This window comes from Rhinopithecus bieti, unplaced genomic scaffold (genome assembly GCF_001698545.2).
Source record: "Rhinopithecus bieti isolate Rb0 unplaced genomic scaffold, ASM169854v2 scaffold_1558, whole genome shotgun sequence".
Lineage (NCBI taxonomy): Eukaryota > Metazoa > Chordata > Mammalia > Primates > Cercopithecidae > Rhinopithecus > Rhinopithecus bieti.
This window is the reverse complement of record NW_016803701.1, coordinates 1906447-1919405: the sequence shown is the minus strand read 5'-3', so window position 1 is coordinate 1919405 and position 12959 is coordinate 1906447. Positions and strand designations below refer to the sequence as shown.

The 12959-nt window shown below is 34.9% G+C and overlaps 1 protein-coding gene across 2 annotated transcripts in view; it reads left to right on the top strand.

The window, feature by feature from the left end:
- RUNDC3B (RUN domain containing 3B) overlaps positions 1–12959 on the top strand; it is a 199866-nt gene that overhangs the window by 162632 nt on the left and 24275 nt on the right. The window contains exon 10 of one of the 2 annotated variants that reach the window (XM_017851655.1): positions 6492–6638. The exons of the other annotated variant lie outside the window; for it this stretch is intronic. Coding sequence (XP_017707144.1) covers positions 6492–6638 — 147 coding nt within the window. The remainder of the gene's footprint in view (positions 1–6491; positions 6639–12959) is intronic. 2 annotated transcript variants of the gene reach the window in all.

The following is a 12959-nucleotide window of genomic DNA, read 5'->3' as shown; positions in this document are numbered from 1 at the left end:
GGAAACCATCACTAAGAAGTTGATATTTGAGCAGGCTTTTCAGGAGTTCCCCATGTGACCAAGGGATAGGAAGAAAGAAAGGGTATTCTGGGTACAGAGAATAGCACATACAGAAACATGCATGCAAAACATGTGAGGAAGACCAGTAAGATAAAATTTTAAGTCAAGTACTATTCAAAGCAAGTTGTTTTTCTGGGAAAACTGAAATAACTTTTATTGGGACTTCCATTTTTACCTGGGGTGAGCCTCTATTTAAAAATTAATATTCCAGTTGGGCGTGGTGGCTCACAACTATAATCTCAACACTTTGGGAGGCCGAGGCGGGTGGATCACTTGAGACCAGAAGTTTGAGACAAGCCTGGCCAACATGGTGAAACCCTGTCTCTACTAAAAATACAAAAAGAAAAAAAAAATTAGCTGGGTGTTGGGCACACGCCTGTAGTCCCAGCTGCTTGGAAGGCTGAGGCAGGAGAATTGCTTGAACCCAGGAGGCAGAGGTTGCGATGAACTGAGATCGTGCCACTGCACTCCTCTGGGTGAGAGAGCAAGACTCTGTTTCCAAAAAAAAAATATTTTGTAAAACACTCTTCATTATTAGAGGAGAGGTAAATATACCCTTCTTGATGCCTCAGAGTTATGTGATAAATCTTCACAAATTGAATTTTAGCAAATTACATAATGAACAAGTGAGATATGGAAAGCTGTTTTTTGAAAGAGAGAGTAAATAACTGCATTTTGATGAATTTGTTTTTTCAAAACAATGTGAAAATAATTTCCTCCTGAAATGATACAGAGTCCATAATGAAAAGTCCTTGGTGTTTATAATTAATACAGAGTCATGTTGTATTGCATTATATTGTATTGCATTGTATTGCTCTGTACTTAGTCAAGATAAACTAATAGGCCGGCTGCAGTGGCTCACACCTGTAATCCCAGCACTTTGGGAGGCCAAAGCTGGGATCACTTGAGCCCAGGAGTCTGAGACCAGCCTGGACAACAGGGCAAAACCTGGGTCTCTATAAAAGATACAAAACTTAGCTGGTCATGGTGGTTGTGCGCTTGTAGTCCCAGCTACTGGGAGGCTGAGAGGTGGAAGGATCACTTGAGACTGAGAGGTTGAGGCTGCAACGAGCCACGATTGTGCTACTGCACTCCAGCCTGGGTGACAGAGCAACAGCCTGTCTCAAAAAAAATATAAGATAAGCTAACAATAATCATACGAGTCTTACGAGGGAGGGAAAGTGGATAAATGGATGCAAAAAAAAAATTAGAAAGAATAAGACCTAGTGTTTGCTAGCACAACAGAGTGACTACAGTCAAAAGTGTTTTAATTGTACATTTAAAAATAACCAAAGGAGTATTATCAGATTGTTTGTAACACAAGGGTTAAATGCTTGAGGTGATGGATTCCCCATTTACCCTGATGTGATTATTACATGCCTGTGTCAAAATATCTCATGTAACTCATAAATATAAACACCTATTATGTACCCACAAAAATTAAAAATACAAATTAAGGCAAGGCATAGTGGCTCACACCTGTAATCCCAGCACTTTAGGAGGCCTAGGTAGGAGCGCCACCTGAACCCAGGACTTTGAGACCAGCCTGGGAAACATAGGGGGACCCCGCCTCAGAAAAAATAAATTAGCCAGGAGTGGTGGTACACACCTGTGGTCTCAGCTATTTAGGAGACTGAGGTGGGAGGATCACTTGATCCTGGGAGTTTGAGGCTGCAGAAAGCCATGATCGTATCACTGCACTTCACCCTGGGTGACAGATTGAGACCTTACTCAAAATAAATAATGAATAAAATAAGATAAAAATGTTTAAAAAACATATGAAGAAAAATTATAAATCTAAAAAGAATAAAGTGTCAGTGGTAAAATACATATTTATACTTAGTTACAAATTATGTATTTAGAAGATATAGAAACTTTTCAGGGGTTAGCTAGGTTCCACAGAATAAATTGTATTTATTGACTTTTTCTGTCATTCCCAGAAGGGCTTGCTTAAGATGTGGAACTTTTCCTTTGAAAATAAAACAGCTTTTGAACCTTAACTGAAAGCTATAGTTTTGCTTCTAACAATTTTGCAGGAGAGATAGACTCCATTTTTCACTTGAGAAGTTTTGCATATATAAATCCACAGTATTTTGAATTTACATATATCCATCAAAGACACAATCAGGTCAAAAAATTGAGGATATATTTAAAGATCACATGAAATAGTCAATTGATAAATTGAACTGACACATACTTCAACATAATTACATATAAGAAATCAAACTTTACTTTCAAATGACAGATTTTTACCTGTAGAGTAAAAGATATTTTGCAAAAGCAAGATAGGGATTCTTCAAGGATCTAGAAGCCAATTATTAGGAGCGGTAGAGTATAATAAGGAGGGAGAATTTAAATTGTACTTTCTGTACTCCCTCTTCTATGAGCATGTTTCTCATGAAAAATATAACAATCACAAACACTTTTAGATGATTGCTTCTTCACGTATTTTAAGTGTGTCCTCCACTGCCTACCTAATACATTTACTTGATATTAGTTGTGAATATATTTTTTCAATTGTCATGAAAATGCTATCTGTGAAATATTTTGTAGATTTAATCTAAATTTTTAGTTTAAAACTTTACTTTTTGTTATGAGGTAGTATATGGGAAATCAGCAAGCATCCATATAAGGCCTCAAGCTGGAAAAGTTTTCATTTAGTGGTCATGTGAATTGCATGTTGAGATTCAGCAATATGTCCAATATTATAACCATTTACAGTGAATAAATATGAAACAAAGCTACTGTTCCCAAGTAGCTTATAACCAAAGTAGAAGATCCATAAAACATTAAAATACTTAAATGATTTATTATTAAACTATATGAGACTCACCACAAAGCAATACAAGTTGTATCATTGTGAACAGAAGTAATCTGAAGATCTTTTAGAATGAGGTAGAAAACAAAATAAACCTTGGAAGATGGATGGAATTTGGATCTTTTGAATAATAGTAGGGATATAGTTAATGCTGGGAGAGCAAAGACAAGGAGAGGATACTTTCAGTATATAAGTAAAGTTGAGTTTTAAATATTTTTCCCTAATAGAGTTGCCTGCAACTTGCTGTCTCAGTAGCTGTATTTAAGCTTTACAGGTGTCAGAACCTGCCTCATAGTTAGGCTTGATGAGATTATATGTAGCTTAAAATCCATATAAAGAGATCCTTTCTTTAATGGTTTTGAGTCATTACAGTAATAAATTAAATTGTGTTATTTTGAGAAGGCAAATTCCTAAATAATTCCTATTGAGAATCTAAAGAAAAATCAGCTATCGAGAAATTCAGAGGTAGATACCACAGGGAAGTTCTGAAAATTAGCTGTGATAATTCTACTCTTGCTACTTTCTTTCTTTTTTTTTTTTTTTTTTTTTTTTTTTTTTTTTTTGAGACGGAGTCTCGCTCTGTCGCCCAGGCTGGAGTGCAGTGACCGGATCTCAGCTCACTGCAAGCTCCGCCTTCCGGGTTTACGCCATTCTCCTGCCTCAGCCTCCCAAGTAGCTGGGATTACAGGCGCCCGCCACCTCGCCCGGCTAGTTTTTTGTATTTTAGTAGAGATGGGGTTTCACCGTGTTAGCCAGGATAGTCTCTATCTCCTGACCTTGTGATCCGCCCGTCTCGGCCTCCCAAAGTGCTGGGATTACAGGCTTGAGCCACCGCGCCTGGCCCTCTTGCTACTTTCATAATAAATTAAACAATTTTCCTTCAGTGCACCTTCTATAGAATCATTGTCTTAATGAGGGAATGATAAATTGACTTATAGATAAGTGATAAATAGAATCTATCACATATAAAATAATTCAGTTTTTAGACAGACTAATTTCAGCATTGGTTAGAGTTTTAATTAAATGCTAAATGTCACATATTTTAACCTTTAATTATCACTGATTTAATACCATTAAATAATAGCAATTATTAAGTAACTTAAGTTGAAACCATTTTAAGCATGGCCAATTAAGAAAATAACATTATTCTTCATATTAACATTAACTGGATTATCTTTGAGTAGGTTTTGATATTAACTGGGTATATTTCCCCTGTTCTAAGGTAAGTGATAGGATTCTTTGGTTGCAAACAACTACAATCAGCTCTTGTGCACAGATAGAATTCATTATAAAGAGATCAGCAACTCACAGAATGGATAGAAAGGCTGGATAAATAGGCTTAGAAAGAAGGAAACTGAGCTACCCCAGAGGGTTGGAAGCAGGAACTGCAGTAATGTCTCTTTGCTGGTACATTCTGTTCAGGGACCGACCGTTAAAGTGAATAAACTGCTCTGTTTATTTATTACTCTAAACAGACTCTAGTTAAGTTCAAAAATACAAGGACGAGGTTCTCAACTTAATTCACTTGTCTGTCCCATAGTGTACTTGAGTGATGAAAGAAAAGGCCTTACACAAGGATTCTCCAGGAACCTTTCCTCTTCATAGTGGCAGAGCAAGTGCCAGGATTTATTGTCTCCACATTCCTCACAAAAGATGGGAAATAGATGCTATGTGGGAGGAAAACTATGCCTATTCCATTAGCTGAGATCTTTTATCTCGTGTTTCAGAGGACCAGGTAGCTGCTCATAGAAAACATCATTAGGATTTATAAGGACAAAGGTCTAAAGACAGCACCTTAATTTGTCATTAGGCAAAAATCTCCATGGACAACAGTTGTATAAAAACAGTTGTGGAACTTCAGTTCTCTTTTCCATTTAATGAGGTATAAAACTTTTCATTTTCCGGAAAGAATATATTCTAAATTGGAGGTTGTTCCATTACTATTATTGTGTTCTACCAGTGCCATTTCCTCACAGATGCACATTTGCTTTTCTCATGTTCTGCCTGAATATTCCCTGTGAGCCAATTATGACATTGAAGTTGAGTTTTCCAGTGATGTTCACTAGATTCCCTCAAGAAATTGAATATATGACAGAGAAAAACCTAACAGAATCCAAAATAATGGTGGTTTATCGTAACAGATTATCTGGCTAATAATTCCTATTTTTGTTCTGCATTATTTTCCTGTCAGTCTTAAAATTTTCCCATTTGCTCTCTTTGTAAAGCTTTACTGTTTTAATTGTTTTTTTAATGTTAAAGTACTTTAAAAGTCCTTTTAAAAATTTCATTTCTTTTCCAGTGAAATGAAATTGTGGCAACTAGGCTAAAATAGTATCTTAATGGGATACATTCTCACTAACTTTGGCCTATTTTCGTATTCCATCCTGAGACAGAATCTAATGTTTACATCAGATAATGTTTCCTTGTAGACATAGTGGAACAAGTATTTTTCAATGCACACAGATACCCCACAAAATCAGAAATATCCATCCGTAGCCTGTTAGAGACATATGAAATATAGTTATTCCATTAGTATCATTGTAAACAGCCAGGAGTGGCATGCAGGCTGATTTTCTTTAGTGCAGTATTGTGCTGCCCTTACCTCACTGACTTACCTCTCTGTTACCCACAACAGGGCTTTTATCTGTGGAAGTTAGTGGCAGGCACATATTACTTCCCTGCTTCTGAATTGATGGCTCAGAACATTAGCACACTAAAGCCATGGACTCCTGTTGGAGGACGCAGGTTACCTAAATGGTATTTTAAGGCCTTTTAGAGGTAGAGTAAGACCTTTGCTTTTAAAGTTCTTTTTAACCGTCAACTTAAATGTTGAATTAATCCTGTGACAATGATTAGTTGGTTTTGAAGTCTGAAATTTTGGCAAAAGCAAATTCTTTTCTAAGTTGATATTAGCAAGTAACAGTTCTATAAAAATTAAAACCATGGATTGTTATAATGGCTTCATTCTGTAGTTAAAACATTTACAGTGGATTATACTGCTTAGTGTAGTTGTCATTGATTTAATCATTTTCATGAAGATTTATCAGTAGTCATTTCTTTCAAAGACAGTTATGGGATTCAAGCCAGCAACAGTGTGTTAAAAAAAAAAAAAGGAAAAATAGTTATGAGAATCTTTTTTATTTTATATTTTTTTGCAGTTTTTCTTTCATTTTAATCGCTTTTCCTTTACTTGAGTTAAAATACTTTCACAGATTGTGTCTGAGCTATGAAGCTAGGAAATCATACACATGGAATCTTTTTAAATATTTTAATTGGCTTAATAACCTGTATCTTTAAGATATCACTTCCTTTTAATTAAGATATAAAATGCTACTTGGGTCTTTTAGTACTTTAGTAATGATGTGAAAAGATAGTAAGTCTGAATTTCACAAGTAGTGATTTGTTGTAACCAGCAGGAAAAAAAAATGAAGAACACATATTGCAGGAGAAAGAACAGTCATTGTCCCAACCATCCTTGCTGTAGTTCTGTTCACAATCTATTAACAAACCAATTTTATAAGATAAATTTTGGGGGCCTAAATTGATACCATTAGGTTCCTCTGCCATTGTAGAACAGTGAAGACAAAAGCACTCACCATCTTAATATTCACAGGACTGTGCTAAAGAATAATGATTTAAGATCAAGACAAGAGTTAACTGCCCATCTCACCAACCAGTGGCCTTCCCCAGGAGCTCTGGATGTCAATGCTGTTGCCTTGGATACGTTGCTTTACCGAAAACACAATAAACAGTGGTATGAGTAAGTGTAATACTTTTTTTTCCAACTAATTAATAGTTAGTTGTACCAAAACATATGGCTATCCGCTTAGGTTTCTCAGTTACTCTTTCTGAACTTATTATTATCTTAGAGCAAAGATAAGATTTAGGACTACTTTGGTAAGGTTAGATTATCTGAGAAATTCTTATACCATATTGTACCAGCTGTCTACTTTTCCTTTAGTTGAATCTTCAGCCAGTCCTTCAGTTAAATCTATGAGCTTGTGTTTAATGAGCCACCTATTTTTGAATTCCATCATTGGTGTGGTATTTGCCTGAGGACTAATTTTCCCACTTGTCATAAAATACAATTTGAAGGAATAGAAAGATATTTACTTGTTCCTGGTGGGTCTGAAGAATTCTATTCATTTTCAGTCAATCTGATTTTTAGAAACTGTGGAAGATATAATCACTTCACCTATGGTCCACAAGATCTTTTTCTTATTTCTTTGTTCCAATGTTCAGTACTATTTCATTTCATTTAGTTACAGTATCCAGTACCCAGTGTTGAGAGAGCTACAGTCTTAGGCTGTTTTCCTTTAGGTAATCATCTTGAAACTTGTAAGTTGTATTACCTTCTTTTGGCTTTTAGCCACTTTTCCACCTTAATCATTTTTTCACTATTTTTATTTTTCTATCTTAAGCTAATTTTCTGTTTTTTCCTGATATCCCTCCTTCTCATCCTCTTCTGTTTGATTTTTTCCCTTCCCTCTCGTTCTTTCTTTTCTTGTATTTTCTCTATTTTCTTTCCTCTTTCCTCCCTTTTTCCTATCTCTTTTTGTTTCTTTCACTACTCTTTTAGAGTCCTTGCTTGTAAATTTCCCTGGTAGAGTCACATATCTATGTGTGCTTGTTTGGGTACCTTTCACTAGGTTATTAGTAGCCAGATATTTCTACAAGTAATATTTTAGTACAAACAATTTCCGCCTGCTTTACTCTGTGATGTGTTTTGTCTATCAAAGGCAGAGTTCAAAGTAAATTTGACTATTTGATATTAAAAACAAGTACTGGAGACTTAAATGCTTTTCTTGTTTCATTGATTATTAGAGATAAGTAGGAAAAGATGAACACATTATTTGCAGAATAAATCAGTAGAATCTCTTCAACGTCTACTAAACCATACTTCTTAGTATGATTCAAGATACTGACTTTGGATATTTCATAAATTGGGATCTAGTTCTCTTATATACCCTTATGAAAGTTATTAATAACTAGAATATATCTCATCCTGGTATATAATTTTACCTTCCTCTGGGTTTAATTAATAGAAGAATTTATTTTATTTCTATTTTAATTTATGATTAAAAAATTAAATTTGTAGCAATACTTGGTACACTTACTTACCTTATCTATATATGACATATAAGATGCTCCTGTTTTTTAACTGCAAAAATAGTGTAACATTAAATCCTGATAAGTTAAAAGACTATGTTTTTTTATTGTAATATCCACATTGTCACATTAGATAGTGAGAGGTAACATATTTTAGCCAGAAGATGTGTACACTTCCCTGTCTACAGAGTTATCTATTGAGAAGCCAGTAAGAAGTCTAAAGTGGAAGATTTATTTTTAGTTTGCTTCTGTATATGCAATAATAGCTGGTTTTTACAAAGTATTATAGCAGCAGATAAGGTAATTGTGGTCTCAGAAAAGAAGGCCAGGAAACTTCCTATTCATCTCTTTAGCATGGATCTAGATTTTATACTTCTTGACTCAGTTATTCCACCAGCTTAAGCCTAGCATCATTCTTTAATCTGGCCTGTCCTCAGATGTTGGTATTGTTTTAGTATGGCCCTGTCTCAAAACTGCTATCCCCAAACAAAAAAGCATGCAGCTAGGGTGTTGTACAGAGATCACTTTACCTAGAGTTTAAAGTCAGGACTGGTAAGTAATCTCTGCTACTTACTGTGTAACACTGAGAAATACTTTCTCTCCTTGCCCTTTTCTTTCTGCAGATGTAATACTGGGGATAATACCTGTCTAACAGAATTATAAGGATCAAGTGAGATAATAAATTGCTAGAATTTAATAGCTAGCTTCTCAGTAAATATTTATACTCTATAAAGTCTTATGTTTCTACTCTAATGTAATCCTGTATCTTCCATGTCTGGAGAGTGTATACCCACCTAACTTCTAAACTTTCTGAACCTTATGTAAAATTAAAGTGAACAACTCATCCCCAGTTGTTTTGAATAAATCCAACTGTCGCATATAAGATGGAGGCTTTGGATATTCAGAATAGAGGAGTTCACCATAAAAATCATGTTTGATACCAATCACAGCTTTTCGTCAGGATCCAGTTTTTTCTCTCTTCAAACTTTTAATATAAGCCAAGGCTCTTGAACTACCTGATCACTGGCTCCTTTTGATTTGACCAATATCTTAAGTAAGTTCAACAGACATTTATTGAGAATGTACTAATTATGAAGGAGGTGGCTAAAACCTTGTTAATAAGGAACATTAACCCTCTTGACAATCTGGAGAAAGAAACTGACCCTATAATTCATTACAGTTTTAATGACAGTAGATGATTTTCCTGGCAAAGATATGGGATGTCTATAGCTATTTCTCTAGGAACGCTGTAACTTCATTCAACCAGCTAGCCAAAGACAATTTAAGAAGAGAGTTTTAAAAGAAAAACTTCAGACAAATTAAGTTATACATAGTTTATCTGAGCAAAGGGTTCATGAATCAGGCGACATTCAGAACCAGAAAAGGTTCAGAGAGCTCTGCCCAGCAGTGGATGTAGGAAGCCTTTATAGGCCAAACAAAAGCAGATAAGTCATCTGATTGGCTACAGCTAAGTAAATACCTTATTTAGCATGGTATGATTAGTTTGCTGCCTATGATTATCTGAATCTCAGCTGTTTGTGATTAGCTGAAACCAGGCTGTTACAAAAAATCTCCTGAATTAGGCTTTGGTTTGTTTACTAAATTACGTTGCAGTTTGTTACTAGGAACTCAGAGTAGGGGGACAGCCTTAGGCTAATGGCCTCCTGTTTATTTAACAACAGTGTGTTGTTTATTTAATTAATTTGTTAGTCTTCTTAAGTCATTGAATAATTTGGTCATATTGTCACCTACTCATGGAAAGATCCCTCTCATAATTGAAGATCTTAAATTTATTTCTCTTTACTATGCTGTTCATAAAATTTTAAAAATAAAATTTCCAGTTTATTTATTGATTACTTAGACCTGACAAGATTACTTAGACCCAGCAAGCTATGCTGGATTTCATATCTTTTTCTGTATTTCAAACATGATATACGTTTTATAGTAAGCCTAACATGCTTTAACAATTTAACATGATATCATGTAAAGGCCTGTAATACTTTAACTGTAAAAGCCTGTCATGCTTTAACAATGTAACATGATATGATATTAAATATTCAAAGCATGACAGGCTTACTGTAAAAACTGAACAATAAATAAGTGTATAAAACATGTTCCCTTAACACACACATAGAATAATTTCTTATTTGTTTCCAGTAAGTTCTGTTTTAATATCTTTATATATATGTAAAGTCTAGGTCACATGAGTTTGTTAAATAATCCTGTTAGGTTATCTGTTACATAATCTTCATAATCTTATTAGATTATTGCCTAACTCACCCATTCTTATCCCAAAAGATCAGATTCATTGTCGTCATATTTATATTTTCTACTTAAGCTTTTTTAGTCTTTTCAAATTATCATCATTTCCCAATTTGGCCATAATTCACATTGCAAAATTATTGAGAATCATGAGTTCTTATATGCTTTCATGATCTACTATTTAGGTTTTTAATTTTTTTTATTTTAATTTTACTTTTACTTTTTTTTTTTTTTGATGGAGTCTCACTGTGTCACCAGACTAGAGTGCAGTGGCATGATCTCGGCTCACTGCAACCTTTGCCTCCCAGGTTGAAGTGATTCTCCTGCCTCAGTCTCCTGAGTAGCTGGGACTGCAGGTGCCCGCCACCACACCCAGCTATTTTTTTTATTTTTATTTTTTATTTTTAGTAGAGATGGGGTTTCACCATGTTGGCGAGGATGGTCTTGATATCTTGACCTCATGATCTACCTGCCTTGGACTCCCAAAGTGCTGGGAGTACAGGCGTGAGCCACCGCACCTGACCAGCTTTTAATTTTTTCTAATGACTTTCACTTCATATGTATTCACAGTTCTCTTTCCCATTTATGTCTTTCAAATATTTTTGGAGTAGGAGACCCTAACTGCAGAAATCTTTTACAACTTGTAAACTGGGCATTGACATCACTCATATATGCCCTTCCCTGTTCGGCTTTCCTTGCATCCTTCTGTTTATTTTAATAAGAGAATATAGATATTCTCCTGTAGCGAATGATTATTTTGTTCCTTAGACATCTTTCTATGAAAACAAAGAACAAAAAGTATATCTCTGTCTCGATGTACATTCATGTGCTTCTGTATATACAACATACATATATTTGTTTTTATTTTCTACATGTGGATAATGCTCATCTCCTTCTATATAACACACTCTCTGTTGCCCAATGACTACTAGATAAATTATTATTAACCTTAACATAATACTGGGCAAATGCATAGATTAACCATTTATTACTTCTGATTATTGATATAAAAGATTGTAGAAAATTGATTAACAAGTAAATTCGGGATTATTTCTGAATTTCCTTTTGATTTGCTTTTACTTGATATCCAATCTTATGTATAGATGTTTATATTTAAGGTTTAAAAATGTACAAATAGTTAGATATTGAATTTAGTAGATTTTCCCAAATGCCCATGACATAATTCCTACAAGTTTAATTTAAATTATGTTTAACAATGGCTGGGTGCAGTGGCTGATGTTTGTAGTCCTAGCACTTTGGGAGGCTGCAGCGGGCAGATCACTTGAGGTCAGGAGTTCAAGACGAGCCTGACCAACGTGGTGAAACTGCATCTCCACTAAAAATACAAAAATTAGCCAGGCATGGCGGCTGACACCTATAATCCCAGCTACTTGGGAGGCTGAGGCAGGAGAATCGCTTGAACCTGGGAGGCAGAGGTTGCAGTGAGCCAAGAGCCTGCCATTGCACTCCAGCCTGGGCAACAGAGTGAGATTCCATCTCAAACAAACAAATAAATAAATAAATAAAATTATATTTAACAATGGAAAGGTAAGGATTAAACTACAAATTTTGTATAATTAGAATGCATGACTCTTACTGTCTTGGGTTCTTACTTTGATTAAGCTACTTGTATTTAAAAAATTATCTTCTGAGAAAGAGTAATAGCTATTAATTGGATTAATGTATCTGGTGAGTTACTTTTAATCTTACTGTGTGATGTTAATGAGTCTAGGATTCTAAGATAGGGCTTAGTCATGGCCTTATAAAGACAGAACTCTCATAGATTCGTTACCGTTACCACATGGCAACAAATGTTTGTCCGATGGAGCTGTCACATTGGAAATCAGGTAAACATGAGGAAACCAAACCCATTCTTAGCCATTACTGAAACAACTGAATTTGTTTCCTCCCAGATAGTGGATTTGTAGTCATTTTCATGCAAAGAAGATGCTGTAAGGTACAGTTCTTAATATTTTAGGAATGAGGTACTTAATTTTGGGTTGTAATTTTTATTATTGCTTCAGAACATCATCTACTAAATTCTGTTTCCATATTCATTGGCATTTGTTTAAGCAAAGTTATAAACTCAATAATTGTTCACTAACTGTGACAAATTAAAGGGGAGAAAGGCTCTAACACCACTTTGGATTCAGAAATGTGATATTCTAAAAAGAACCTCAGTAGGTCATGCAGAGAGCTCATTTCATGTTACTATTGTCAGAAGCTGCTTTTACAGAGTTTCTTCCCTGTAGTGGGTGGTAGTCTTGGAGATTATTGTAAATGTGTGTTGTCAGACTTTTTCAGTCCTTACAATATTCGGATGAATTCTATGTCTTTTGGCTTATAGAGTATTTTATACTGTTTGTAACTATTTCTATATGTAATTTTTTGTAGAAATATTAAGAGGTTTTCTATGATGAAAATCAGTGTCAGAAACTCATCTTGAGCTGTCATTCAACTTAAAAGTAAGATACCTATTGGGCACAAAAAATAATTTGGAAAGTAAATGTATTTATAACTACTTTTTAAATTCCTATGTTCCTGCTTTCCTCTCTAGCTAAAGAAGTAAGATTTTGGCCGGGCGCAGTGGCTCACGCCTGTAATCCCAGCACTTTGAGAGGCCAAGGCGGGAGGATCACGAGGTCAGGAGATTGAGACCATTCTGGCTAACACAGTGAAACCCTGTCTTTACTAAAAGTACAAAAATCAA